The following is a 23,707-nucleotide window of genomic DNA, read 5'->3' on the forward strand; positions in this document are numbered from 1 at the left end:
GAGCAAATGAACCTCACACAAAAGAAACCAAGTAACACACAGCAGCATGAAAAACCTAGTGCTGCACTTGGGCACGCAGAGACATCTTGGGTGACTAATAACTGCTAAAGATATCACCTGCCGCCCACAGCACCCACTTGTACCACCACCAAAATCTAAGCCTCCCTAAAACAGCTCGCGGGGGTGCGGGCGAGAGAGATGGTGAGGACACAGGATCGCATGGGGACATGCTGTGGTGGGGGAACACCCAGGGAAGGGCACGGTGGGAAAAATAGACATAATCCAACGTAATCCAAGAGCCCTACAACCCTGGCATAAAAACCTCATCCCCATTAAGTGCTGGAAGGGAGAAGACACTGAGGATAAGCCACTTGCGTCCAGGTGCCAGCTTTATATCAGGGCACTGCAAGGCAGGAGCAGGTCGCCATCAGCCCTGGAAAAGCTGGGGGAGGGCTGAAAGGAGAGAAGTGGCTGCCAAGGCAGCAAGGCTGGAGCTTTCGGATGGCTCATTTACCTTCCACCTCGTCAGGGAAGTGGCACCTTCCCCATCAGGCTGGCAGCACAGTTTGCTGGAGGCTGACACGGACTGTGCGGGACAGCAGCGGGCAGCGGTGACCGCTCAGCTTGCTTCCCCAGTGGGACTGGTTTCCAGCCAGAGAGATACTTCATGAAAAGCCTGCAGCATGAACCCATGGTATGCTGGGCAGGGCTCGCTGACCTGGCAGCTGACCATGCTGCAGGGCACGCATGGTACAGCATCACCCAGGGCACTACCTGGGATCTCTGGCGTTGCGGCTGGCATCCCTACAGGGCTGCCCACACCTCTTGGGAACCTCCTGTCCTGTCCTGCTGGAACACGAGCCTTGGGAACCTTTGAGACCAAAGCCCCAGAGATCCCAGATTCTGGTAGGCTGCTCCGAGGCCAGCGCACCATGCCCTGCCCGCAGCAGACTGCCAGGGGATGCCCAGCCTGGTCTTTGCCAGCGCTCAAGGGAGTAGAAAGAGGAGATCTCTCTTTTCTCCAGTGAAGTCCCTTTGATGCTCTCGTGCAGCCCTGTCCCATCACCCCTGTTACAGAGCCAGCCCTTCACCAACCTTTGGCTGCCGTGAGCATGGTGGAGGCCAGCTCACACTGCTGAGACTCCAGGTGCCCCAGGGTGAACCAGCGTGGGTATCTGCTGGGGACCACCGAGACAAGATGGTGGGGGTGAGTCACGTCACCAGACGGTGCTGTGGTCTCCAGGACGGGCAACCTGAAGGGTAAGTAGGAGAATGCAATATCAGATCTTGCCCTGGCAGCCCCAGCCCAGCCGCGGCTTTGCTCCCCCTCCCCGAGGCACTGGTGAGGCAAGGCAGGGGCTGCCTGCAGGCAGCTGCCTGTAGCAACGCCTCTGAAAGCATCCTGCTGCCGTGCATGTGTTGGGGCTCCCAAGGCTGCGTGCTCAACACATGGGCACAGGGATCAATCTGAGACTGACTTGAAAGGAGGAGAATGATCCGTGAAGTGATTTATAAACTTGTAAGGAAAAGCACAAGCCTCAGAACAAAAAAAAAAAAAAGCAGCAAAATCCCTCCTCCCTCCCCACTCCTTTCATGTCAGAGCACCCAGCAGAATTTCTGGCTTTATCATCTGGTTCTTCTTAAAACGCCCGGTTATGATCAGAAGCAGCAGCACATTTCCCCAGGGCCTCTGCAGCCGGGTTGGGTTACCTGTTTGCGCAGGGATATCCAAAAGCCTGGAAAACCCAGGGGAGAAGGAAGCCTAAGGAAGGGGAGCAGAAGTCTCACATCGCCAGCCATGGTGACAAAACCATCTTGGCTCTTAAAACCCTGAGTTGGTGCTGGTGTCACTAACTCAGTGGCCAGCCACAGTGTGCAGGAGAGAAACTGTTCCCCTGGACACAGAGAGCATCCAACCATTTCCGCTCTACTCACTTGCAGGCTTAGGGTACCTATGGGACAGCAGAAGCCCAGCCTTCCCAGCCCAGATCAGAGACACCCCAACACAGGGAGTCCCAGCTGCGAGCAAGGGACGGGCACTAACAGACGGTGAGGGAGCAACATCCCCAGGGCTCTCGGTCCCATTCCTGCTCAGTGGCTGGAGGTCTTAGGTCTGGTGGGGCATGGTGTCCCCACACACTGCAGAGGCCCTCGGCTGTTCTTTAGGTCTTGCTGTCCTCCTAAGCAGCTCATGACAGGGGGATTTCAAAATTCTCCCCCACATTGGGGAGAGATGGCTCATTTCACCAAGGAAATACTGCAAGAAAGATGATACTCTGGGCTGAGACTTTTCATGGTGTCAGAGGGGGAGGGCACTGGGATGCTCTGGGGTTGAGGGTCCTTCAAGCATTGACTCCAAGGATGGGGCATGAAGAAACAGGAATTGCCCAAACAGAGAGCAGGAGACTCTTTGCCCTGCTGCTTGGTGCCCGGGCAGCCCTACACACTGCACAGGATGATCGCAGGGATGGTGAGCTCTGAGCCTGCCTCTGCACCCATCCCTGCTCTCGGGTTGCAAGGCACTCCGGCTTCCCAGTGGAGCAGAGGAGGGAGGCAAAACAGGGGGCAACAGAATAAAACATGCACCAACCTCATGGCCCGCAGAGCCAGCTTGTATGCCAGGTCTGCGTCGTGGGGCAGCAGGGCAGAGAACAGGTATTTGGCAAAGGTGTGCATGGGGACGCTCTCACGGTGGATGACTTCTCCCAAGCCGCTGAAGGGACCACCTAGGCAAAAGCAGAGCCCGTCAGCCGTAATTAGCACAGCAGGATCCGTGGCTGGGGTTTGCGCCACCCCAAAGCTTTGAGGATCTGCTCAGCAGCTCCCTGGAGCATTACTTGAGTTGGGTCCAGGGCAATGGGCTGCTCTTTTCTTTTCTAAAAATGCTTTCAGCTCAAAATCCCTCAGAAACTGAGGCCACATGCTTAGTTAGCATCCTCCTCTGTAATGCCTCTGAGGTGGTCTCACTTCAGGCATGTCAGCAAACCCTTGCTTTGGCCAGAGTAGCCATCCTACAGACTCAGCACCACACCCAAAGAAGGAGCCAGGATGGAGTCAGCCAGGCATAAACCTTGGAAAGGGCACCCGGAGATGGTACCAACACTCAGCTGAGGCACAGGAGCCAGCTAGATGGACCAAGCCCCCACCTTCCAGCAGCAAGATGCACTGCTTCCGTAGGGTCTGCACCAGCACTGGGTCCAGCTCCAGGTCCTGCAGCCGGGCAATGATCTGCTCCTCGTTGCGGCACACCTTGTCCTGGGCATAGAGGCCTTCGGGCATCACCCTCTGCTGACCCATCCCCATCAGGGCCACCTCTAAGGCCAGGGATAGGTAGGACTCTCCGCTGTCTTGGCTGCCAGTAGCGACGGGCACGTGTTGATACACTGGGGGTTTGGAGTCCCCGGTGTCTGGAAGAAGGGGAAGAGATGCAGCAGGGTTAGAAGAGCCTTCCTAGGTGGCAGAACCACGGCAGAGAGAAAAACCTCTTGACTTCAGAAGCCAGACCCACACTTCCCTTTCTGCCCGCCTTCAGTTACACCAAGAGGATGTATAAAAGCTCCCTGCGGGAGATGTGGGCTTTACCCTCCTTCCTGCTCTCACTAGGAGACCTGAGACCCATGCAACAGGGTGCACAGCTGACTCCAGACCCTTCCCGTGGGCTGGCACGCCTCAACCCAGCTCTGCTAAGCCACTCTCCTGCTCTGCTCTGGCTGCAAACCAGAAAAACTGGGTTGGGAAATGTCACTGGGAAAACTCAGGGCACTAACTCCCCCTCTCTGCACTGCAGCGCTGTCTTGGCTGCTCCTGCAAAGGCGGAGAGGGGAGATTTGGAGCCCAGGAGTCCTGAGCCCCAGACCTGCACCCAGGGCCTGCCAACCGGTCTTCGGTTCAGCCGCTGCCACCGGGAAGGGATCCTGGAGGAGTGCTCAGTACCTGAAATTTCAAGGCAATTTTCCTCTTCTAATCTACAAGCTTCAGTCAGGGTGAGAAAGAGGCAGCCGATGGGGTTCAGAGGGTGGCCCACCCAGCCCTCCAAGTTGGTGATGGTTGTTGCTCCTCGCTGCAGCAGCTCTGCAAAAATACAGAACAGAAAAACATTAAAAGTGAGGAATTTAAAGACAGGTTCTGCACCCAGAGAGGTCTCTGAGACCAAAGGCCTTTTCTTACCCCACTGGCCTGGGACATGGGGACCTCCAGGGCTGACTCGGTCACAGGAGCTTGCAAGGGCAAGGAGTAGCTCAAAGCAGCCACCCTGCAGGCTACCACAGGCATCAGAGGGAGCAGCACCCAACAAAAAAAGGTGCCCCTAAGGCCACATATGATGCAGCGGTTCATCCTCTGTTCCAGGACGACATGAGGGGCTGCAGAGTCCCAAGATGGGGTCTATAAGGTCAGACCTGCAGCTTATGGACTCATTGGCAATAGTAGCCTGAACGTTTTGGAAACACAATCAGAAATCTCTCTGGAGACGACAAAGACTCACAGTGAGTCTTAAAAGCTCCATCTTTCAATGATCTCAAGCTGGCTGAGCTAGCAAGGCCCAGAAGAGTTACCACTGCGGCAACGAAGCCCAGCTCTCTGCCAACTGCAATTGCAACAGGAGAAACACTGATCTTTGCTCAGCAGCTGCAAGGTGGAGGCAGCATCGACAGCCAGTTACTGCAGCTCTGCAGACAGGCAGCTCCTCTTTAATGCAGGGATCACCCACCATCACCCATGCAATCCTTATGGGCAACCAGACACGGCGACAGTGGGAATAAGAACATCCCTACTCCAGCAGCCCCAAAACAGCATGTAGGCACCTCTCTGTCCTTAGCATGCGGGTACCAACGCGGTTTGGCTCAAGCAATCAGACGCATCAGTTCGTCTTTCTAGCGTGTGAGTAATCCCACATGGCGCTGCCCACCGTCCACCTCTGTTGCTCTGGATGGGGCAGCACCACTCTCTGGTATGGAGAAGACTTTCTCAAACAGCTGGGACACCCCAGCTAGACCTCATGGGACACTCTTCCTATAGCTCTACTCATACCTTTCTTCTGATGCTTATATATTTCCAGCTGCCTTTGCTGTTGCAGTCTCAGGGTGTTGATTATGGCAACAGTTAGTCGGAGAGCTTCTCTGGGATAGCCGTGGGAGCGCAGGGCATCCACTCGAGCGCAGGCTGTCGGGACATGTTCTGCAAGGCAAGGACAAACGCAGGGGCATGGCTGAGCCAGAAGAGCAAAGATACTCACAGGATTGTACCAACAGTGAAGAGAACCTGACAGCATCAGCCTTCAAGGCATTTTCTTCCACTGGTCTTCTCCACACCCCAGTTAAACCTCCTGCTCCCTGCCTTAAGTCATCCCTTTCTCCCTGCTCCTGGCAGGGATGCCCACCAGGAATACTAATGGGACTCCTACCTTGTTCAACCCACAGCAGCCACGTCAGCACCTAAATCCCCACCTCCACAAACCTTATCTAGCGGAAGCAGTTCCAACATGCTATCACTGCAATATGATGGCTCCAAACACAGGCTGTTCCAACCCTGTCGCTCATTCTTCCTAAAACCTGCATGACTTAAGAGTGATTTCTCTCACTGCTGTGCATCCGAACACTTCTTGGCATCTCATTGAACACTTCTCCCTGCTCTCACAGCACAGGTGACGATACACAGAGTGAGGCTGAGCATCCATCACTGAGCTGGGGGCACTGGCAGATTTAGGCTGATGTTTTGAACGGCTTCCTTAACACCTCCACGGAGTGAGCTCTGCAGGCACCTCATCTCTTCTGCAGCTTCTACCTGGTGTTTTATTATTAGGAACAGTTGCACGAACCACCCCCCCCTCCAAGAGTCACAGTTGCTTAGGAATTCATCTGCTCCTGCTGCTCATTGCTCACCTGAAATCACAAGCAACTGTGGAGAGGATTATGACTGAGTGAGAAATTAGCAGGAGTAGATGACATGACATTCCACATAACAAGCAGCGAAAATCTCATTTTCTTGCAAAATGTCCTACCAGGGGTGGGAGTGGGGGGAAGGGAAACACAGATCTAAAATTATGGTAGAGGTATAATTTCTATTCCTGGAAGAGCTCAGAAAGCTTTGGAAAGGCAGACAACCACCTCCATAAATGGAGTTTCCATGTCCCAAAGGTCATCCACTAGGAATACATGAGGAAGAGGTTTCAGAACAAATATATCAGTAAAACAGCTTCTTGTTGCTCCCTCTATTCATTTGCTAAATGGATGAAATATTCAGCTTCTCGCTGAATTCATCACTGGAGGTTGCTGACAAATCACACTCCTCTCCCAGCACCAAGTCCCTGATGGGGTGCCAAGACAGTGAAAGCATAAAATTGAAAAATCACAGCAAACACATCAGAAAAATAACATGCACGAACCAGCTGGGCCAAAGGGCTCAGATTATGCTAGGGACAGGGCAGCTGTGGTTGCCGTGTCACTGCTAGATGGAGTCCATGGTAGCACCAACCCACCACTGCACAGGGAGGAGACCTGCTGCCTGCAGCTACATAGAACTCTTCCTAGAGTAGAAACGTCCTCTCCTGCTCCAGCTAAGCTAGCAGAGGTGTACCAGCAGCCTTCACATGGGCCCTTTTTAACTCATCTCCTGGCCTTAGTAACCCAGTGTCTGCTGCTTCACAAACCACACCTCTGGATGACTTTAAATACTCTCTTCCCACTTGGCTGCGTGACAGCAGACCCCAGCTCTCGGAGAGGACGACAGTGCAGTGGTGGGTTTTGACCTGTTCTACGTCCACACATTCACCTCTTGGGTTGCAGGGATGAGGCACTCACGTTCCTGGAGGTGTGGGGGGCTTGCGTCTCTCATTTTGGGGTCAGTCTGAGGACTGACAGCCACACCAGGCACCTCCCTCCCAAGCCCTTTGTCTCACTTGTTCTCATCCCAGATTCGTAGTTGTCGAGGGTCTGCAGATCTGCCCAGTGTCATTACTTTGCAGCAGAGAAGTTGTGTGGCCTGAGGTAAGTGGACTAAAGGTCTACAACACAGAAGAGTACTGAGCTTGACTGGTCCAGTGTGCCTTAAGGTCATACGAGGTTTAATTGTACTGTCTGCTGATTGCCTCTAAGGGAAGACTAAAGAGAGGGTGAGAGCAGGGAAGAAAAAATCCACAGGATACAGCTGTGCTCCCCAGACAACTTTAAGTGTCCAGTCCCCCTGTACTGGGAAGAGTGACAGCTTGCACTGGGGACAGCTGAACACTGGCAGGATGCAGGAGGACATGAAGAGCCTAGTCCAAGCAGACCAAGAGGAAATCAGACTGTAAAGACGTGGGGCTTGCTATAAGGACTGTGGCTGGGGTGTAGGAGGAAATCAAGTTCTTCTGCTCGCCCTAGTCCTCAGGCTAAGGGCCAGGGAGGCACTTTCAACCTAGGGTGCAGAAGCTGGCAAGGACCCAGGGTAGCAAAGCTTCTTTGATGCCTTGGGTGGCTCTTCTCCACTAGCAAGCCTACCCTCCCAGGCCATGCAAGGGGCCACTGGTTTGGATGCTTACCCAGCCACAGCGGCTGCCCCTGGGAGTTGAAGAGGAGGCTCTCACCCTCCCGCTGGTAGGAGGGAGACACGTAGAAGTCACTGCTGATGATGCGCTGCAGGTGGCTGTCCTGCCAGTGGAGGTCACAGCCTTCGATCGCTCGGGTGAACACGGTTCGTCTGGGCCTGGCCAGCGAGTCTGCAAAGAGAGAAACCATCACTGCCTTGGCGGGGCAGGGGCAGCCTGTTCCCACCCCTAGACATGACCTCCCTCGGCAGAACACCTTTATGAGAGCAAAGCCCCACCTGGTCCCACCACAGCCGTTTCTGAGCTGAGTACAGTGGCTCTGGCTCCTGTGCTGCAGCTGATTGCCTTTAGATACCTCTCCTGCCCATCTCGTCCCCGATGGAGACTGCTGTCTCCTTAGGATGCATCGCTCAGTAACTTGCTGGAATGGCTGCCTTGGCCAGAGAAGTGAGAAAAGAGGCAGGGAATGCCCAGCCATTCACTTTCTGACAATAATCCACTGTCACACATGAGGCTGACGCTTTGAAGCATGGCAGTACATCCCACCCCATGATGCTCAGCATGCAGGCAGCCGCCAGGGCTCAAGACTGAGCTTCCTTGGTGTCACTGCCCCGCCAGCACCGCAAGCTCTCCTCTTCTGCTCCAGTGCCAAGTCCCAGCTTCACTGAACCACAGCTGCTCAGATCAGCAGCACCTGAAGCCACGAAGGGAACTGCACAAGCGTGTCTCATCTGCCTGCGGGTGATGGGGGAAACCATCACCTTCCAGCTACCTCCTCTGGCTGCACGAGAGGGCTGGATAGGAGGAGAAGGCATTGTCTGAAACCCCACCACCGCTCCACAGCAGATGTCTGCTCTGCAACTACGCTGACACTTCTGAAGCTATCGAATGCTGGATGAGCATTTCACTCCATCCAGACCAATCAGACAAGTGGTTTGTCAGGAGGAAAAGGCCTGTCCGGAGCAATCCCGCAATTGCTCCAGCCGTGCCAGATCACAAGGGCCAAACAGCCAGTGGGCTGCCAAACGGGAAGCCCCAAAGGGGATGCAACGCTGAATGTCAGGTCCTGCAACCCGCAGGATGGGCTAAGTTAAACACGCTCAAGGGGGAAAACAAAAGGCACTGCTCAGAGCTGATGCAGGGAGGCTGGAATAACATGCTCCGGAAACGATGGCAACAAGCAATTAGCCTGAATGCTGCAGGCACCCCGAGGTGAAGAGAAATTAAACAGGTGTTCGTATGTAGAGAACCAAGCTTGCTCACTTCACCAGGAAGGATTTCAGGAATCAGCTGTTCCCCTTCAGCAATAAAAGCGGCTGGCAACAATCTGCAGCAGGATTTGCATACGCACAAACATTAACCCTGGGACACCTCCGGGATCCACGCTGCTTTCAGTCCCCTGCTCAGAGAGACAGGAGCGCAGGGACAAGGGGATGTCCCAGAACTGCGCTTCGGAAACTCCCTGCTCATCTAAAAAAAAGTGACCTGCTCAGCCCTGGCAACCTGCCCCAAATGCCAGAGTGAATCCTCAGTGGAGCTGGGAACACCAAGGGGGTGTCCCGGGGCTGGCGCAGGACATGGAACCAGGCCAGGTTTAAATTAAGCCGCATCCCAACGATGCACACGGTCGGGGCATGCCATTTGGGCCATGGCTGGGGTGGGCTGGCAGGACAGCCACACTCCTGAACCACTGCTGAGGGACTAATCCCACCCAGAAGAGTGACATTTCCTCCATGGCACGGCTGCTGTCCCCCTCTCCTCTTCCCACTATGGCCGCACATAACACACCAAAGAGCAATTCCAGTGCAGCAGACAGAAGCATGGCAAGAGCAGTAACTTTCAATTAATGTCTACTTCAGGCAAAAGAAGGGGGAAAATCACTCAAATTTAAAGGGATGAAATGCTTTGTCAGGGGTTGAGAAAATATTTTAGCATGAAGGAACAACCCTGTAACCACATTGCTCTGCTTGTGCTCTGCATTTGAACCGCGCTTAATGTTCCTGGCTAAGGACTTGCCTGCCACCCAAATCAAAGCCCAGAAGCAAGGCTCAAGGGCTGGGAAAAGGGCTCTACATCATCTCCAACTCCTCACTCTCATGTTACAGCCAGGGCTTTCCAGCTCAGCTCTGCTCCATTTCAAGCAGCACCAGTTGCCTGTAAAACTCCATACCCAAACCTGCACAGACCGTGGGGGGTCTAAACTCCCCCAAGGTCAAATTGCTTTAAAACAGCCTCTAATTCGATGCTCAAAATAGAGGTGACTTCACCCAAGATGTGGCAAAGAGCTAAACGTTTCCAAGTGCATCTAAAACCAGAGGCTGTAAAGGGAAATGTTTTGTATTCCTGTGACTCCCAGAGACCACCAGCACGTGAAGTGAAATCTCTCAACTCTGGGGTAAGTTTTGACCCGGACCCAACCCCTGCGGCCAATGGCTGGATTTTCACTCCCTGCCTGGACTCACCTTGGCTGTGACCGGAGCTCTGCGTAAGCGCGTTGGTGATATTGGGAAGCTCGTTACCATAATTGCCATCTTCCAGGGGACAGACGTCCATCTCGCCCCACTTGCGCAGCTGCCGGAGCCAGCAGGATTTCTCTTCCAGCTTGCAGTGTGGGTTTAACACCACGCACACCCACAGCGCCCCTAAACAAAGCCAAGAAATCAAGGAGGTGCCAGCACCATACCCACGGGCAAAGCTCTTCCGCTGCCACGCTCATCATGAGAGCCTGCAAGGTTTCATCGGCGTCCAGAAACTCATTTCGGCATAATGCATGGATCCAGGAGGGGGATTTAGACAGCTTTTAAAATAAAAGTAAAACTCCTCTGTAACGAAGCTAAATTATAATCTCATGAGATGGGGGACAGTGGGGAGGAGGGAAGGAGAGAGCGGCTGTGTATGAATTTGTGAGTGATTCTGTCTGCCAGGACAAATCTAATGTTTGAACTACACATCAAAGCGTGCTTAAAAACACCTTGGCAAGCTGCAGAGTCTGTATCTCCAAAGACTAACCTGATTTTGATCCTACCCACGTTCCAAGCACTTTAAAGCCCACTCCGAATGCTATTTCATCTGTCATTGTTCTTCAGGCCATTTGCATTCAACTGTTTAAAAAGGAGATTTGGTGTATTTTCTTCCCTTTTTTTTTTTTTCCTTTCCTTTTTCTTTTTAATCTCCAGTAGCCCCCACCCTGCAGAGGAACCAGCAGAGGAACCTGGAGCTTGGCTCCGTGTCTTGCAGACAAGAGCCTTCTGAGGTGTAAGCCCTCTGGACCTTGCAAGCGGAGGTGTCCTTCAGTAGGACGTGCGTGCGGACACCCTCCAGATCAACCGCAGGATCTCCCAGGCCTGACATTGCCATCTACTGCATGAGAGACAGAACCAGGCCCAAGGACATCTGTCAGTATGAAGATCCAGCTCATTAAGACAAGGCTGACACTGGTGCTGCTGACCGAGCCTCACCACCTCTCCTGGGTCACCCACTGCTCCGAAAAGGGCTGCAGCAACCCGAACAAGTGCAAAACCATGATTTCTCCTTTAGCTAATCGCATTTCTGCTCAGATTTCCCTGCGAGGCTGCCAGGATGCAGCACGTCCCCTCCCTCGTGCCTGCTGGGCGGGGTGGCATGGCTGCGTGCTGGCACAGCTGCGGTGTGCAGTGATGCCCGGGCTGAGCAGCCTGTGCTGCTCCTCTCTGCCTGTGTTGGATCCTGTCGCACACCTGGGACAGCTCGGCTTCCTGCAGGAACGCCCTCCCTGGCCTCTTCTCCATGGGCCCAGCGGAGACCTGGAGCGTCTTCCTTCTCCCCACCCAGCCAGCTGCTCTCCCCCACCCCTCCACCACTTCCAGAGCCAAAGTTCCCATCCCAAGGTGAGAGCCAGCGGCAGGACATCATCACCTGACATGGCTCCCTCCGCAGCTGCACAGCTGGGCCGCAGAGCCAGAGAGCCCTGAGCAAGGCTGTGACTCCAACACAGGCAACCAGAGCAGCCGGTCCCTTTTCCAGGCAGCATGAGGCAAAACCAGGCTGAGCAGCAATGTCCAGACTCTGGTGTCTCCCCACTCCTCTGGGTTATAGCTGAGCTTTAGTGGTGCTTTTGGGCTGCGTCTCCCAGGACCCCATCCTCTACCAGTTGGGACTTGTGGACACGTCTGGTTCAAATCATTAACAAGATGCGGAGGCTGCGCACGTCCGGCTCCTTGGAGTGGCTTGGCTCAGCGGGAGACACGTCATGGCGTCACAACACAGATGGTGGCAGCAGCATCTCATCCAGGAATAGGCACAGGAAGAGCAACCACAGGCACTCGAGATCAGCAAATATTCAAAGCAGCCCTCACCAGGTCCAGCTCCATCCACATCTCCGCTCCGCTGCTCCCAGAAAACGCCACCGAACCCTCACTCCTTTCTGATGAACAGGAGGGGAGTAAGACTTTTGAGCTGCAACGTCAGCGCTTAATGCACATGCAAGAGAAGAGATGACTCCTTCGGGGGTCCCAGGGCTCGTCCCTCCCAGAGAAGGTCTGTCACTCATTCCCAGGCCCCTGCAAGCTCCACAGGGGTTGCACAGCCATGGCATCTTTGAAAAAGTCTGGACTCGGCTCCAAAAAAATGAGTTCTTAAGGCTCTGGTTAGTACCCCTCAGCTGAGCGGTGGGCACCTGCCACCCCGAGGGCATAAAACTCTCCACCTTGGGTGGGCACGAGCTAAAAATCCTGTGCTCAGCTCCTGGCATTGGGCAACCTGGGGCTCCGACTGATTTTGGGCATCCCTCTCCCACCAGGGCTCCTGCCTTTTGTCAACACTCCTCTTCACCCATTCCAGGGCTACTTGTGCAAAAAGCAGCCTCCAGCAGTTTCGGCTCACACCTCTGACGGCACAGAGTGGCTCGGCTGGCAGGCGGTAACGAGGCTCCGTGCTCAGTTCCACTGCCCCCAGGAACGGGATGCACCCGCTGGATTTTTGGCTCCTACAGCTTGGCTAAGGAGCGATCCTTGGCAGCCTCATGACTTCACAGCCTATTTTTGGGAGCCCTCCGAGGCATCTTTTGCCTGCCAAAACACTGTGCCCCTGGGCTCTCCAGCAGAAGGGAAGATGTGGCAGGGAGGTGGAGACAAGGAGGGACGAGGGATTTGCATCTGTTTCGGCTGTGACAGTTATCTGGGAGATGGAAAAGAGGGGGTTTTCTGAGCCCTATGGTCAAGTGCCATCAGCTAACAGCGCAAGCGACTCCTGTCCCGAGCCAGAACACTACGCCGGGTCAGACTCCACGTCTGTTCACACACTGCAGAAACCTTCATCTGAACTTTCTGCTAGCAGGAGGTTAAGTGGGGAACAAAGCAGCAGATCACGATTAAGCTAAGCCTCTAAACAAAAATGCTTTTTGATGACAGGGCTGGGTGCAGGGACGGGGGGGGTTGGAGCCTTCCCACCCCAGCGGTCCCGCCTGCTGGCCCTGGAGAGGACAGGCACTCCGATCCCGCGCCCAAGTTTCCAAACCATCAAAGAAATTCTCCTGTTTCCCACAGGGTCGCTCCTCAGCTTAATCTGCTGAAATTCCCCACTGTAAACAAGTGGCCGAGATAAATAAACCCGTCTCCAGGCAGATTAAGGTCAGGCTGCACTTCAGCTGGTTTTTCGTCTATTTTTTGTAATTAGGCTTTAATCGTAAGTACTAAAGCACCAGGGCAAATACTCCCACGCCGCAGAGCTCTCCCATCCAGCAGGTCTTTCCTTTGGCTCCCCAGCAGACGGGGCAATAGATGTTCAGTTGGCAGCACGCGCGCAAGAAAACGATGCCCTTTTTATTTATTTATATATGTATTTTTAAAACTCTGAAATCCTGCAAAATCCTCTACATTTTCCCCCAGCATAAACCCACAATCTTCTTTAAGGCTGATCTTCTTCCAATCCCACGCAAGTCTGTGATGCAGTCTTTGCTAAAATCAATGATTAATTATTAAACGCGTGCCCAAAATAATTTCCGCGAGGCTCGTTTTTCTCTTCCACGTGGCAGGGGGATGCAGTCCGTGCCGGGGCTTCCCACGGCAGCTGGCACCGGCCCCCCGGTCCCTCCCTTTGGCAGCAGCAGTAACACCGGGCAGCTTTGGCATCCACAGCCCACGGGCAGCTGGACAATATGCCTTCACTGTCCCACACACCCTGGCTACTGTTACCCGCCCAGCGATGGTTTGGGGCATCTCTCTGCATTGCTGATGCTCGTTACCGGTGAACACCACCAACTCACCACGGCCCTGGTCCCTCCCTTCAGAGGGATGCTCTGTTCTCACAGCAAACACTGCCCAGGTCCAAACCCAAAAGGCTTCTGTAAGACAGGACAAACAATCCCTGCTCTGAGCATAGTCCATGCCCATCCTGCCCTGGAGCTGCTTCTTGGACCATCACCATGTCCTCCACAGGGCTTCTCTTCAGCGTGGAGATGCCCAAATCCCTCTGGCATGACGTGCCAACACGCGAGCCGGTCGCTCTGACGTCTGTTGGCTGGCACCACGCTTCACCTGCTGTCCCACTGATGCAGCCCTGGTAAGGCCCCGACGTTCCCCAGCCACCTTGCCATCCATCTGCTGATGGGGACATGCTGTCCCCTCCTCCCGCTCTGTTGACCAAAACTACACGCACCAACCTGGTCCTTGTGTGGTTAAGCCAGGATTGAAAACCACTCACGACCCCCTCATGTGTGCGGGAAGAGAGGGAGGGCTCTCGGCTTGGACAGCAGGTTTGAAGTCTGGCCAAATAATCTGTAATTCTGGGCAAACTGCTTCCTGCGTCCAGGCCTGCCCAGACAACCACACACCCATGTTTCACCAATGTGTCTGCATTCTTCCATGTGGAAATTCTGGCTTGGTGGATTTGGCCATCTCTCCAGGATCCTTGTGAATCCAACTATCTAGCTGCACTATCCCAAAATCCTGGAAATATCTTCTTGGCAAGCAAGCACAGATGAGCTCTCCAGAGCTGGCTTGGTTATTTCCATCCAGGGAACTTCACACAGGACTAAGACGTCCCACCCCTGCCCAGCCCTTGTCTGTGCTGTTCAGCCAGGCTCTCCAGACTCATGGCTACATTTGCATTTGATGGGCACTTGGTATGAGCATCTGTGACCCCAGCTGCAGTTTCAGGTGCTCCGGATCCTGGACCACCCTCATCCTTCTTCCAGCTCTACAAGATCCCTTTGGTCCCAGCCCATGAGCCCTTGTCCTTGCCCAGCACGTCCCACTGGCAGGCTGCAGAGGAGCTCAAACTTGCTCATCATGAAACTACAGCAGTCAAACCATTCACCCGAGATCCCAGATGTCCAGGAGTGCCCAGAACTGCTGGGATAACTCCGTCACACAACAAACCTCCCTGGGCCCACGTCATCTAAATGTTTTATTTTAATGATATTACAGCGTCAGCCAGCTGAGCCGGTGTCTAAGGTGCTTAGCTAGAATTACCCAGAACTGTGTTTCCCTTAAAGCTAGGCTCTGTGCTGGCCATCCTGGCCCCCCTCACCCTGGAAACGCGCACCAGAGCAGGCAGAAATCTGCTAGGTGGGACAAGACTTGAGAACCTGCCTTTTCCCCTCTAGATCACAGATCCACCAGAAACAGCACTTCCATGTCTCCAGGCTACATCCAGCCCCTGGGGCTCACCAGCCCGCAGCCTCCTTCGCAAAGGCTTCAGAGCAGCACACCGAACACCAGGCTGGCATGAGCATGGCACCAGCCTCGCTCTGTGCACCCATCGTCCTTGACTCCTTTGCAGGACAGCGGCTGGTTTAAGGTGTTGAACTGTGCAGCTGGGGCCTGATCCAGCTGTCCCACCAGGATTTCCCCAGCAGGGGATAGAGCAAACTCCCGGCATCTCTCAGGGCCTCAGCTCCCAAAAAAGAGCCCCAAAAGCCTCTGGGATGATGTCTGCTGGCCCGGCAGCCCAGGCAACCCTGCTTCTGCTCTCTGCAAGGTGGTGACCCTTACCCAGCTCATCCCAGAGCTGCCGGCACTTCTCTGTTATGCCTGTCCCCTGCTGCCTCCAGAGGGAAAGCCGAGGATCGGCCATGAACTGCTCCGTTATCAATGTCAGCATCCTGGCCCCATTGGAGTCCCTCATGCGCAGCATCTCCCGAACCTGGAAAGGATAGAGAGAAGGTCCTTTGTGAGACAAACCATGGTCCCCTGGAGGTGTTTAATACACAGTTACCTGGCTGGCAAGCCACAGCTCCCTCAGTCTGGAGGTCTAGACTGCAAATATAGACATGCATATAATGTATAGTCATACATTACAACACTCATGCAACGGCTGTGACCTGGCTGGTTGGAGTGCAGCTGAGTAACAGCCACAGCCTAGGCTGTGAAGAGGACCAAGCAATCAAGAACATGAAAACAAGGCCCTTCTGCAAAGAAAGAGCAAAGCCAGTAGGCTGGTGCCACCTCTCCATGGTCTCAGCAGGCTCTGCAGGGTTGGCTTTCCCCCCACCGTGCTGATGGGGAGATGGGGAAAAGCCCTCCCTCACGCAGGGACCACAGCAAGCCCGTGGCGTGGGAGGAAGGGACCTGCCAGGAGAGCGAGTGAGACAATGCAGGCCTGACCCAGAGCCTGGATTACAACCGCCTGCTCTGCGACCGGGCGAAAAGGCACTGGAGCAGAGATTCCCAGCTGTGATGGGCACCTTGCCAGGGCAGCCGGCGAGCTGCCGGCTACGTGACGCGTTGAGCGGAGAGGGGAGAGAGCAACTGGCTCCTCCTCACCTTGGCAAACATGGAGTTGAGCTGCTTCCCCGAGCCGTAGTACCCTCCCTGAGATAGGAACAGCTTCACCTGCTCTCGGACCTGCTCCTCATCCAAGTGCCAGCAGTTCTCGTCATCGATGCTGGCCCCAGCAGTGGGGTCGGGAGCGCCTGGAGTGATGTGGAGGGAGGAGAAAAGAGACAATCGTGTTTATAGCAGCAGGGTCAGCAGTCTCACCAGCAACAAGAAGTGGATCTACCTTTATTTCATATGGACCCACCTCTATTTTTATCAGCTCAGGTGAGGGAAAACCAAGCAGGTTCCCAGGCAGCGAGCCCCAGCTGACAGCGTCATGCTCTCCTTCCACAGCGGTGGCAGCAGCCGTCAGGAGGGATCCCAACCACAGGGCTAACGCCTGGCCCCTCTCCCTCTGCACCCCAGGCGACAGGAGGCTGAGGAAGAGCAGCAACCTGCCTTCCTCCAAGCCCCTGCAGTGCAGGCAGGGCAGCTGCAGAGCCCCAGTGTTCCTCGGCTCCAGGGATCGCCTGAGGTTGCTCCTCCTTGTGCTCCACATCACCGGTTTGTTCAAATATCACTAAAGCTCCAACTCCTGCAAACCCTTGCCCACCTTAGGAACAGTCTAACAAAGGTACTGCTGCACGGGGGCTCCCCAGCCCTGGGTCAAACACCTGCTCCCGCACCTTGTTTGCTTTAGGACAGGGGACAAGTCCCTGCACATCACCGTACCTGCCTGGGAGAGACCCTCCACTGGAAAGTGCAAAGGAACAATAATCCTACAAAGGCCAAACTGTGACCAAATGTTGTGGTTTAACCCCAGCCAGCAGCCAACTAAGAAGAAAACTAACTCTATCTCAGCCAAAACCAGGACACCAGAGCAGGGCCTTTGGCAGGCACACACGTGTGTTCACAGGCTGTATTTCACCTTCCAGAGAATCAAAAAAACAAGGAAAAAAATAAAAAAAACAAACCACAAGTGCTTTTAAAAACAACCGCTTGCATCCACCTCTCCTTGCTTTGCCCCTTCCAATTCCCATTTCCCCACCCCCAAGCACTGCCCAGTGAGCAGCCAGGAGTGCAAAAGGGAACAGAAACTCAGCTTTTTGGCTCCCCACTTTTGAGTCCTGCTCTGCAGAAGCTCCTCAGGGAAAACCAGTGCCAAGGAGGGACCAGCGTGGCTGGAGGATGCTCCGCTCCAATTTGCTCTGCTTCTCCCATCTCGTCTCCCTCTCGAGCGAGGCAGGGGGTCAGTGCGGCAAGAGCGGGGTACTGCACTGCCAGCCATGGGGTTGCTGTGGCTGACACGTTCCCACTTAAATCTTAATGATGTCTGCCCCACTGAACTGGGATCTGGTTGAGGAGCAGACAGCGCTTTCACATGGAGACAGCTCAGGATGCTGTGCATGCCCCAGCATCATGCGATGCTGAACTGGGAACTCCAGTGCAATCCATGAAAATCAAGCTCCAGGATGCCTGCTCTGCAGGGCAACTGTCTCTTTTTGGCTTGTAAGCGAGAGGACATCAACTCGAGGGGGTTTGCTCTTCCAGCAAAGTCTGAGAAAGCTCCTGACCTGATAAGATACAGCCATTTGTATTTAACGTCCTTTACAAAATTCCTTTAATTTCCGCTAACGGTTGCTGACCAAGAGCGGTTCCAGCAACCTCTAGGCGCAGCCTTCGCCATGCTGAAGGGACAGGATGCTGCTGCTCCCTCCGCAGAATAATTTACAGTCGACACAACCACATAATTGGGACAGGACCTGAAGCAGCAGCTGAAGCTCATCCACAGCCCTCAGATGAGCACGAGGGCTTTCGCCTACAGTCCCACGCGTGCCCTGATCCTGCTTCCCTGACACTGGTGGCCAAGTCCTGCCATAAGTCATGAGGGACCACCACGTCAGAGACAGTCCATCCTGGCTGTCTCAGCTTTTCCATGCCTTTTTGTTCCCTCCCCCAACCTGTCCTTATCTCACAGATAAAGAGCAGACAAGCCAGCGATTATCCCCTATCAGGAACCGATGACTAATCTGTCTACCACAAGCGCTCATCCAGCCCCACCGTGAGGTATCCAAGATGCTCACGCTCTTAGTAACCTCCTCCCCACCATCCCACCTGCTGCTCCCAGCTGCAACTATCCAGACCGGCCCAGTCATCTCAGCTGCCTCTACAGGGTCACCTGGCAGCATCTTTAGGGACCAGGATGGCGTGCCTGACCAGGGTAACCCATCCCACTGAAGCTCAGCTCATAGAACGGTTTGGGTTGGAAGGGATCTTAAAGATTATCTAGTAGCACAGCCTCCTGCCATGGGCAGAGACACCACCTGCTAGAACAGGTTGCTCAAAGCCTCATCCAGTCTGGCCTTGAACACTTCCAGAGATGGGGCATCCACAACTTCTCTGGGCAACCTGTTCCAGTGTTTCACCATCCTCATTGTAAAAAATTTCTTCCTTAGAACTAATTGAAATCTCCCCTCTTTCAGTTTAAAGCCACTGCCTCTTGTCTTACCAATACATACCCTTGTAAAAAGCTCCTCTCCAGCTTTCTTATAGGCCCCCTACGTCCCTGGTCCCTCACTGAGACCGCTGTGACAGATACAGGTGGAGGAGTTAGTGAGATACAAAAAGTGGCTGCATTTTTCTGGGGTTCCCAGGGCTACCCTCGGCACTCGCTGCTCACATGTAGCGTGAGCGACGGAAAGCCCAAGCAGCGAGGAAAGAAGCAAGCAGCTAAATAAAACCTCCTCCTCCCACGCAACACATTGAGCACTTCACACGTTGGGGTTCGGGCCGCAGCCAAATTAGTAACGCGCCTCCGGCACCTCCAAATAAAGCCCAAATTTGCTTGTAAATGTATTTTGCTCTCCTATAAAAGATTCAGAGAGAGGGTTGTAATAGCAGATTCCCACACACAACCCGACAGATAACGGGCTGCCCAATTACACTGGGGAGCTCGATAAACATTTAAGAGCAAACAACGGGATTTATGCCGGGCTTAAATATTAATGGCAGGATTTGTCCACTTCCCCTTGCCAACGTTCACACCGTGGGGGCTTTGACAGCGGCATGCCGTGACGCAGCCAATGACTGATTCCATGTCTTGGCTCCAAAGGAGCAGGGAACGGCATGTAAAACAGCCCAGCGCCTGCGTAACACGTTTCTCATATAGCAGCATTCCTGCTCCAAAGAGCCCCGTTTCAGATGTGCTGGATCTTGGTCCTGACGGATTCAGATTTAAGGAAACACCCCCCACATCTTGAGTGGAAAGAGGGTTTCACCAGCCCGTTTACACTGGCTGTAGAAACAGATAAAAACGCTATCCATCAGAGGAGAAGCAGGACCCCCACCTCGCTGCCGGCTCAGGGTTTAACTGTTTAACAGCCAAGTGAGACTCCTCCAGTGGAATACAAAGGCTGAGAAATAAGGACTGGAAAAATCTACAAATTAGAAAACAGAGCGAGGCCAGGCATGGAAAATTCAACGCCTTGCTCAGAAGAAGAAAACATAAGGTGCCCCTGGACTGGAAAGCAGCAGGTTTCCAGGGCTGAGACGTGGTGGGACCTCATGGCTCACGCTGAGGCATCAGCGCATCCCAGACCTGAGCTCAAAAACCCAAGAAGGGGAGACACATCAGCCAGGCGGCATTGGAAGCACTCCCAGAGAGTCTCACCTGGAGCAGGAGTGGTGACACAAAGAATAAGGGATAAACTATTATTTTAACCAGTGCCTGGAGCTGATAAACTGATGGTAAAGGCAACCCAGGGATGCAGGTGGCCATTCCAGCATCTCCCTTGCAGTCATCTCGGCCAACCGTGCCTGGTACGTGGTGGCAGCTCAGAGTCTGGCCGTGCTGGCCTTGGGGTCGGCGGTGCCAGGGAAGGCTCTGCCAGCCGTTCGAGCTGCAGCCGCCTGCAGCAGGGCTGGCTGTTGTGGTGGCGGTTCACAAGGGCCATCTCATGACTGCACGTGGTGGTGGCGTTGCTGCATACCTCCGGGCTGCCTCTCCAGCATTCGGGGTGGGGAGGACACAGACAAATAAACAAACAGCAGAAAACCTTAAGAGAAAATAACTAGGCATCAGAAAGGAAATGAACTCTAACAAGGGATTAAAAATAGCAGCAAAGCGAGGAGTCAAGCTCCACCAAGGCTCCCCGTCCGTTTTCAAGAGGATGCAGGTTGGATGGAGCCTCCAGGGTGGCCTGAAGATTCGCAGTCATCTGACAGCAATGAGGCAAGTGAAGCCAGACTGGCTCCCAGCATGGTGGCTGGGAGCTCACTGGTCCAGCTGATACCAGCATCAGGTTCAGTCATCTTTGGAAGCTGCTTGTCACGCACCGCATATGTGCTCTGGGGTCATTCGGCAACCCCAGTGGCTCTGCAAACAAGGGGGAAGACACACCAGCAGAGAATTTCTCTCCAGCACTCAGGTGTGTTATTTTCCCTTAAATTCACATCAGCTCAGCAACCAGGAACACGAGTCCCCTGGAGACCTGGCCTTCTCCTCTGCCCCAGCGGGAAGGCAGAATTTCAAATAGACTTACCGGTGCTGCCCTCCAGATGCTGTCATGAGATGACCTCAAAGTTAAAGACTGCCTGAGGACTCCTCAAACATTAGCCCTTGCCCAGTACGACAGGACCTGGCAGCCAACTTGCTGTGCACAAGGAGTAAGACAGGTCAATGGGTGAAGGACAGGATTAGCCCAGGAGTTGAAGAAAGGGCTCAAGGTGGTCAAGAACACATCTGGGATAAAAGTGAGAAGATGAGTCAAAGGGCTCCTTATGGCTTTTGCATGAGCAGATGTGGTTTTCCCATGACAAAGCCTGAAGTATCATTGCCACTAAGAGCTTTCTGAAGGTCCTCTCCTTCAAGGAAGCTCCTGAGATCCTTCAGGACCACAGAGGCCCCTTAGTGATTCACACTGACTCTCTGCTGGCTCGTCCTTGGAGGGAGTTGCCTCTGCACTGCGAGACAGAGGAGGTTTTGTGGCTTTTCTGCCTTCTGGCTTAGAAGACCATCCCAAGCCTTTTGATGGCATCAGCTGAGCACCACAGACACTGTGTCACCCACTGGCATTTCCCTGGGGCAGACAGACTGCCCTGACCACATCTCCCAGGCTGAAGGCAGGGGCTCTCCCCGCCATGCTCCAGCGTTTCTCAAACGGGGCAAGTTACCAAGCTGTAAACACCAGGTCTGCCAAAACATCCCGCTCCTCACCCAAGGAACAAGATTTCACTGATGATGCATGAAGGATACCTCTAAGCCCCAAATCTTTTGGGCCCACAGGCACTCTCAGTCCTCAGAGCTGCCTCTCCTGTCTTTAAGCTTCTAATTAAAAAATTTTAATGACCCCTGTCTCCGACCCTGCAGTGGTCTCCATCAGCCTCCTCTCCTTCCTTGGCTACAGACTGCTTTTGCCCTCAGGAAGAATCCAACATTTGCCTCCAAAGCCCAGATATCCCAGTTGGGCTCAGACGATGTATCTGAGATAGTAGCCTTCCTCCTGTGGACCTCACACTGATCCTGTCTTCCTCTTAAAATAAATTCAAATCATTCACTACAAGCATGAATCAAAGCACAAGAGGAGATGAGTGCCACCTCCCCAGTCTGCTGGTTGACTTGGACCCTGTGCACTTGCTGCTGCTGGATGTCGGATCCACACTGTGAGAGCAGGAAACTCAGAGCTGCCCCCGAAATCTCCCTCTTTGCCTGTTACTTCCATTTCAGCTCTTCTTCTCAGCCTTACCCTCTCCAATACCTCCTAGCCCTCTTCTGCAACACCTTACCGCACCAAATCGATCACTCTCTGTTCCTCATTTGCACCCCAAAAGGACATATTCTTCCCATGGTTCAAGGTGGTAAAGCAGGGATGCCCCCTCCAACAGCAAAGCTGCACCTATCCCCACCACATCCCACCATGGCTGGTGGCCCTGAGCCACTCTCTCAGCCTGCATTTATCCCGAGCCAGGCTGGCCCTGCAGCAAACCAACACAAGCCCTGGGCTAATGCTCTGGGTAGAGCTAAGGGAACAGGGTGACAAGGTGGCCACCATCAGATGCTCCTCACTCTGTCAGAGACCCAGCTGGTGAGTCCAAGCTCTCCAGCTGCAGGTCCTGGCTGTCCCCAGCAGCCATCCCACCAGGAAAGACCAAGCAGCCTCCAGTCACGTTTGCTGGTGCGATGACAACCTTGTAGCTTTGCCCCGTGCTGGACAGTCACGCTTCTGACATTGTCCCCAAGAAGGAACACACTCGGAGAGGGGACACGGCAGCACTGAAACCCACCCTGGTCTCCTCACTCCAGCTGCCGCTTCAGACGGTGAGCATGGAGGTGCCAGACACGTGAGACGCTCCGGCTGTGAGCACGCTGCCCCTTGCCGCCAGCTACGAGAGCAGAAACGTGATCCACTGGAGCAGGCGGAGGTCAAGCGGGGAGCAGAGCGGCCGGCACGCCGAGGCTCCCTGCGCGGGTCGAACCCTTCAAGAACGCGCCAGAGCCTTGGCTGCGCTCCGAGACTCCGCCGTTACTGGATAGTTTGCATTTCCTTCTAGGAAGGCAGTCAGGAAGACAGGCCTGCGGTGCACAGCCCGCAGCTACAGACTCCTGCAAGGAACAAAGTGCTGACGCCCCGAGACAAGCGTGCCAGATGATGGCCTGTAATTTTCTTCGCTGCTCAGGCTCTGCAGGAGGAGAAGGAGCGGCCCTGAAAGCCGTATTTTACAAAACCAGACAATCCCTTTGCACTAGGGGCATTCCCCAGAGAGCCTGGGGTGCTCCTGGGGTGCGGAATCAGCTTCTCCATCCCACGTGCTCATCATCAGTGTGGAAGGAGCAGCCCTTTGGGTGACCAGAGGAAGGTGGGGAAAACCTGATGCTGATCTGAAGCTCTCCTTGGAAGAAATGGGAGAAAAGAAAAGATTTCTGGAGAAGCTGTTCTTGCTCCGAAGTGTAACGACCTTGGGCGTTCAGGCGCACACACGGGGTTACTTTTTGGGCTGCGGAGGCTGGCCTGTCAAAAGCGAGCAGGCCTCAACCCAGAGGTGAACGAAGGTGTGACCCCACGGGTCTGAGCTAGACATGGCCAAGCAATGCACATGTAAGCCCATAAAGCTCTATGTAAAGCACACCTTGAAGAACTTCAAATCCCAGGATCCGGGACCTGCTAAGAATGCATGAACCACAGCCAGGAAGGGCAAGATGGGGGGAAAATTTGAATCCTCATCAACCAGAGATCCTGGGGAGCGTCCAGATTGCAGCTCTTCCTCATCCCAGGCTCCTTGCTCAAGCAGCTCTGCGATGGTTGCACTGTGGCTTCACTGGCAGGACGTGGAGGGCAAAGCTTGCAACACTGTCCAGGATCAAGAGCTGAAGCCCTGGACAACATCACTCTGAACTTGAATGTGACAGGTTTTGAGCCTTCCTTTTCACAGGGTGCGACACCTATGAGTTTCA

The 23,707-nt window shown here is 54.2% G+C and overlaps 1 protein-coding gene across 1 annotated transcript in view; it reads right to left on the reverse strand.

Annotated features, from left to right (window-relative positions):
• Positions 1-23,707, reverse strand: part of ZSWIM5 (zinc finger SWIM-type containing 5) — a 100,328-nt gene that overhangs the window by 2,753 nt on the left and 73,868 nt on the right. The window contains exons 3-11 of the mRNA XM_086617307.1: positions 16,264-16,412; positions 15,493-15,643; positions 9,985-10,164; positions 7,517-7,693; positions 5,029-5,175; positions 3,934-4,071; positions 3,147-3,407; positions 2,591-2,726; positions 1,096-1,253 (exon numbers count right to left, since the gene is read on the reverse strand). Of these exons, the coding sequence (XP_086473433.1) occupies positions 1,096-1,253; positions 2,591-2,726; positions 3,147-3,407; positions 3,934-4,071; positions 5,029-5,175; positions 7,517-7,693; positions 9,985-10,164; positions 15,493-15,643; positions 16,264-16,412 (1,497 nt within the window). The remainder of the gene's footprint in view (positions 1-1,095; positions 1,254-2,590; positions 2,727-3,146; positions 3,408-3,933; positions 4,072-5,028; positions 5,176-7,516; positions 7,694-9,984; positions 10,165-15,492; positions 15,644-16,263; positions 16,413-23,707) is intronic.

Source organism: Tauraco erythrolophus, chromosome 10 (assembly GCF_009769465.1).
Source record: "Tauraco erythrolophus isolate bTauEry1 chromosome 10, bTauEry1.pri, whole genome shotgun sequence".
In the NCBI taxonomy this organism is placed as follows: Eukaryota; Metazoa; Chordata; class Aves; order Musophagiformes; family Musophagidae; genus Tauraco; species Tauraco erythrolophus.